General features: G+C 49.0%; 1 protein-coding gene across 1 annotated transcript in view; it reads left to right on the forward strand.

Moving 5' to 3' along the window:
* ARF1 (ADP ribosylation factor 1) overlaps positions 1-6,057 on the forward strand; it is a 13,508-nt gene that overhangs the window by 6,989 nt on the left and 462 nt on the right. Inside the window, exons 2-4 of the mRNA XM_018558652.1 lie at positions 289-479; positions 561-671; positions 3,789-3,913. Coding sequence (XP_018414154.1) covers positions 332-479; positions 561-671; positions 3,789-3,913 — 384 coding nt within the window. The 5' untranslated portion in view covers positions 289-331. The remainder of the gene's footprint in view (positions 1-288; positions 480-560; positions 672-3,788; positions 3,914-6,057) is intronic.

The following is a 6,057-nucleotide window of genomic DNA, read 5'->3' on the forward strand; positions in this document are numbered from 1 at the left end:
ACATTAGGGTAGAGTGAAACAAATGTTTGACCAAACAAAGCCTCCTAATTTTTAAGTTGATGATTTTGCACGGCCCACGAATAATCTAAATATCCAGAAAAAAGGTTCCCCACCCCTGATTTAGCAGGAGGGGATGGGAATGTGATGACATCTCTCCTCCTCCAATCACAGCATGCCTTGTATTCTCTGGAGGAAAAAAAAACAATTGTAAATGGAGGGTGGTGAAGAAGGGAGCGTGATGTGACCTGAGCACTGGACAGCTACTTACCTTGTCTTTTGTTTTTTTAGGGTTTTTTTTTTTTGCCATTCCTGAAACCTTCACATTTCCATCATGGGGAATATGTTTGCCAACCTCTTCAAGGGCCTTTTCGGCAAGAAAGAGATGCGTATCCTGATGGTGGGGTTGGATGCTGCTGGTAAAACCACTATTCTATACAAGCTGAAGCTAGGAGAAATTGTGACGACCATCCCCACAATAGGTGAGAGCGGACACGGAGCGCACGGATGACCTCTTGTTGTGTGTGTACATTTATACCGACTCTACGCTTTGTCTTCCTCAGGTTTTAATGTTGAGACAGTAGAATATAAGAACATCAGTTTCACGGTGTGGGATGTGGGTGGCCAAGATAAGATTAGGCCTCTGTGGCGTCACTACTTCCAGAACACACAAGGTAAGTGACACCGAAGGGTTTACATTTCCTCTGCGGAGACTGTAAATTGTTAGTCGTACCGGTGACTCTGCATCTTCACATCCCAGGACAGTTTAGTTTACAGGGCTCCAGATAAATGTTTTCTTGTTTGTTTTGAATATCTAACTTTATGAATGTGAAGCCTCTTCTGAGAGTTATTCATCCGACTCTCAAGCCTGGTGCAGACCTAGGCGATCCGGGACCCGCGCGATCGTGTGCAGTCGCCCCACTGATTTTTATGGGGTTACATCCGTGTGGCAATCACAGGGAAAAAAGGTACATGTACCTTTTGCCATGCACAGCTTTTTTAGCCTCGGTCTTGTTTGATTGGACGGGTGGAATCGCGTTGGTAAACAGCGCGACTGCGGTGCCATTAGAGAAGAATGGCAGCGCGATCAATGGTGGTGCGCGACTCTGACCGCATGGCAATCCGTGCGGTTTCGTGCATGATTGCCGCACGGTCACGGATCGCGCAAGTTTGAACCTGGCCTTACAATGGTGGTCCTAGACTGGTGTGGTTCCATGTCACTAAAGTATGGGGTCCTCTACCAGGTGCCCTGTATGCTGTCATCACCTGACTTCAAATCCTCATGTGCACATTTCCAAACAATATATAAGAATAACTTCAGATACCTTTTTAGTTAGGTGTTTGATGTGCTGCTTAAGTTTCAGGCACAGTCTGCTTCTACACCGTGGCCATCCGAGAAGGCTGAGCAGCCCAAATTTCGCACAACACTGCAAGATTGTCTTGCAAGATTTGGGCTACTCGGCATTGTCTGAGGTCGTAAGGAAGATGTCACTGTTGCATAGGTGCTGCGTGAGGACGCCTGGGAAAGATAAAGCTGGCCATGCACTATGCAAATTTTGGCCGGTTCTTGTTGAAACTGCTGAAATTTGCACAGTGAGTGCCGCTGTCGGCACCCTATCAATTTACTGATCGAAGGAGCTAGTTGGAAAATCTTCAAATCGAGTCAGCAGTCAAGTGAGCTACGGGCTCTGTTGGGGTATTCTGACAGCGGCCATCGTCGGGATACAATGAAGACAGCGGGAGATTCCTCGATCAGTGCTCTTAAGCGTTGATGGAGGAATCTGTTATGTGTTCTGTGTTAAGCGGGTGTGTGGTAAGCTTAGGTATATTATTTAGCTTCCCAACACCTTTTTGGCTGACAAATGCACAGAAGTAGTTTTTTAAAGGAGAACTATGAGGGGAGTGCTTTTCACTCCCCTCATAGTTCTAGCCGACCTGTGACAATGAGACTGTCACAGGTCGGCTCAGTAGATCGGGAGGTGAGCGAACACATACTGGCGTTCGCTCACTTCTCGATCCTGTCACGGCTCTCTGCCGTAACAGGGGAGGGGGCTGGATTCCCAGCTCCGATCCGCCAGCGCTGACTGGCGGAACGGACAGGGGAGGGGGCGGGTACAGCTGGCTCTGCCTCTCACACAGCTGGGCGGATCCCGTCATCTACGTCGGGATCCGCTCCGGCTGCGGCGTCTCAGTATACCGCGAGCAGCAGCTCCCTATATACTGAGCCTAGGGTGACGGGAGGACGCTAGTTTGTGTCCTCCCGTTACCCTAAGGAGAACTATGGGGAAAGCCCTGACCCCATAGTTCTCCTTTTTAATACTGTAATGTTATTTGAAGAGAACAGTATTAAACATACACAGTTATCTTTAGGCTGCAGTGGCACCTGCAGGCTTATTTTGTCAGATCGGAGCGGTCTGTATCAACCCAGTCTAATGGTTAGCAGTTTCTGCTGGTAGATTAACGTTCGCTCAGTCTGGGGCATCATGCGGGGTACAATTGTTTTACAAATGGTGGGCAGAAATGGTTTAAGGAGAAGTATGGGGTCAGGGCTTTTCCCCATAGTTCTCGTAAGGGTAACGGGAGGACACAAACTAGCGTCCTCCCGTCACCCTAAGCTCAGTATATAGGGAGCTGCAGCTCGCGGTATACTGAGACACCGCAGCTGAAACGGATCCCGACAATTCTGTCTAGATCCGCCCAGCTGCGTGAGTGACAGCTGGCTCTGCCTATCTAGAGGCAGATCCAGCTGTACCCGCCCCCTCCCCTGTCCTTTCCGCCAGTCAGCGCTGGAGGATTGGACAGGGGAGGGAGGAATCCAGTCCCTCCCCTGTCATGGCTCTCTGCAGGCACAGGATCGAGAAGTGAGCGAGCGCCGGTATGTGTTCGCTCACCTCCCGATCTACTGAGCCGACCTGTGACAGTCTCAATTGTCACAGGTCGGCTAGAACTATGAGGAGGAGTGAAAATAACTCACTTCATAATTCTCCTTTTAAAGCCGAAATGCATTTTTTTTTTTTTTTTAAGTATAGAGTGGGGAAGAATTACACGTATTTTCTGTCATTATAGGAAGTGATGGTAAATCTCCCCAACAGGGAAGTGCACAATAAGAACATGACAGCGGCCATAATCCTGATCTGTGCTATACAAAATTGGCTTTTTGGCTGCAGTAAAGCTTTAAAATCTCAGGTTATCCATTTGTTACCGAGTTGTGGCCCCCGAAAGTCTGAGTTACCTCCAAAGTACACAACATCGGGACTAACCGAACATATGTACTAAGGAGGAAGGAGAACTATCATTGGAGAGATGTGGAGGGTGGCACAGATCAGCTGCTGGTTTCCAGGCTTTGGCTTCAATGCTCGGAGAGACACAGACTGGGGAAGCCTTCTAGCTGCAGGATTGTACTTCAGTCGTCTGGACAGAATTGAATAGCCCAGTAAAGTCTTCTCAGCACCGAAGGTATTTCTATGTCTCGTTCCATCACATCCCAAAAATAAGGATTAGTCCTCGATTCAGGACAGTGGGCGGAGCCATTCAGATCTTATCTTCATGCCCCGACATCCAGAACCACTGGTGTATAGACCCAATAGACTGATATTACGGAGCCATTTATTCCGAACTGCATTCAGCTGTATTAGGCTTTCAGGGGGGTGTGGCAACAAACCTCAGGCGATGTTGGTACAGCCAGACTTGTGATGGATGGTGTGTAGTGTGAATCATTTTCTTGTCCACAAAGTAGAGTTTGTTCCTCCTTTTTGGTGCGGCGATGTGTTACATTTTCTGTCCATACGCAGGTTTAATCTTCGTGGTGGACAGCAATGATCGGGAGCGAGTGAACGAAGCACGGGAGGAGCTGATGAGGATGTTGGCGGAAGACGAGCTACGAGACGCTGTATTGTTGGTGTTTGCTAACAAACAGGTAAGTGACCAAAGCTGGGCTGCAGGTTTTGTCTGTCCCTTATCTAGATTTAATTTCCCCGCCCGTTCTGTCAGTTGGACCGGAAGTGAAGCCACACACACAGTAACCTGACCACCTTAGATGCAGCAGGGGAAGGGTTAGAACAGGGGTGCCCATAAGGTCGATCGCGATCACTGGTAGATCGCGATGCCCTGTCTTCTCTGGATCCCCGCTGCTCTCCCCCCATCTGTATGCAGCGGGGATCCGTGCAAAAGTGAAGCTGCAGTCGGCGGCGGGAGATGGAGCCGCTAGCAGCACGCCGAGCGGTGAGGAGAGAGAGAGAGAGCTGCTCGGCTTGGATCTGACAGCTGACGGCTCTCTCTTTCTCCTCACTGCACATGCTGCTGTTACAGCGGCTCCGTACCCCCGTCCGGTTGCAGATCGCACTGGACCGTAACGCGGGCACTAATGTGCCTGGGTTTCGGGTGCAGGCGATCGCACTGTGGGTGAGGGGCCTGGCTGCGGTGCCATTGACTTCAATGCCACGCCCCTGAATGCAGGTGTTTTTTCGTTGGTAGATCTCATTGAGCTCGTCATTTGCAAAGTAGATCCCCAGACGAAAAATTGTGGGCGCCCCTGGGTTAGAGCCTCCTAAATACATTATTTGGCGTGTACCCATGCAGGTCCCCACACAGATGTGGCCTGTGGTGCCATCCCGTATGCCTCCTGGAAGTCACTGCAATTCTGCCCTTTGGAAAGGGATCCACCACGGGTCGCTTTTCAGAGCGGCGGTGAAGCTTGCCGCCCACATGGACGAAGCCAAGAAGATGGTTGCGCACAGTCTTCAGTTCACGTCACCAACAAGCGCTTTAGAAATCTCTTCTAGATTTATAAGAACCTCTGATGAAAAGGCTGGAATGTTGGTGTAAAGTGCACTTACCTCCTAACCCCATCCAAACCCCCACCCCTTCCCCCAAGCAGATTACTTACCTCGATCTGACCCCCACAGTTCTAGGGGAAAGGGGACAAAACGGATCATCGAACTTTAACATCTACATATGCTTTAAAGCGGACCTTTACCCCCTTTAACTGAACATCAAATCGGAATACAGCTCTGCATGCCGATATGAAATAATTTTATGTTTGTTTTACTAATGAACGTAAAATGATTTCATATTTTGCTTTTACTTACAATTACTGTTTTTCTTCTGCATCAGTGATGTAATCTGTGCCCAAGCGTCACATGCTGGGGAGGTTACATCAGCAGAGCATTTCCGGGAAATTATTATTATTACACAGGATTTATATCGCGCCAACAGTGTGCGCAGCGCTTTACAATATAAGGAAGACATTACAATAACAATACAATTCCAGACAAAGATGGTTGTAATCAGGAGATTTTTCAGGGAAAGGCATTTTCCTCCCCTGAGATGATGTGCATGGTCACATGTCCTGGTCACATGTCCTGGTCACATGTCCTGGTCACATGTCCTGGTCACACGAGTTCCCGGAAGTAAAGGGAGATGGATTAATAAAAATGTCCACTGTGAGAAGAATGGGGCAGAAAAGAGAAATAAGGAATACAAAGCCGGCAATTCTCTAGAATTATCTGTCTGTAGATTGTCATCACTAAACATTTCTAAAGATGTCTTTGTTGTTGTTTTCAAATACATGGGTGAAGTTCCTCTTTAAAGGAGAACTATGGGGTCAGTGCTTTTCCCCATAGTTCTCCTCAGAGTCACGGGAGGACATGTACGGGAGGACATGTACAAGCTATAGCTCACGGTATACTGAGAACGCCGCAGCCGGGACGAATCCCGACATTGCTGTCTGGATCCACCCAGCTGCGTGAGTGACAGCTGGCTCTGCCTATCTAGAGGCAGAGCCAGCTGTACCCTCCCCCGTCCGTTCCTCCAGTCAGCGCTGGAGGATGTGTGGGGGGATCCTTGCAGGGAGCCGTGAGTGACAGTCACAGCTCTCTGCAGGGAGATGATGGAGAAGTGAGCGAGCAACGGTATGTGTTCTCTCACCTCCCAATCTATAGAGCCGACCTGTGACAGTCTCATTGTCGCACGCCGGCTCGAACTATGAGGATGAGGGGAAATCACTCACCTCATAGTTCTCCTTAAATGATTTGTTAGCCTCTGCTTTTTTTTTAGTGGATG

The sequence above is a fragment of the Nanorana parkeri genome, unplaced genomic scaffold (assembly GCF_000935625.1).
Source record: "Nanorana parkeri isolate BGI_ZX_2015 unplaced genomic scaffold, ASM93562v1 scaffold351, whole genome shotgun sequence".
In the NCBI taxonomy this organism is placed as follows: Eukaryota; Metazoa; Chordata; class Amphibia; order Anura; family Dicroglossidae; genus Nanorana; species Nanorana parkeri.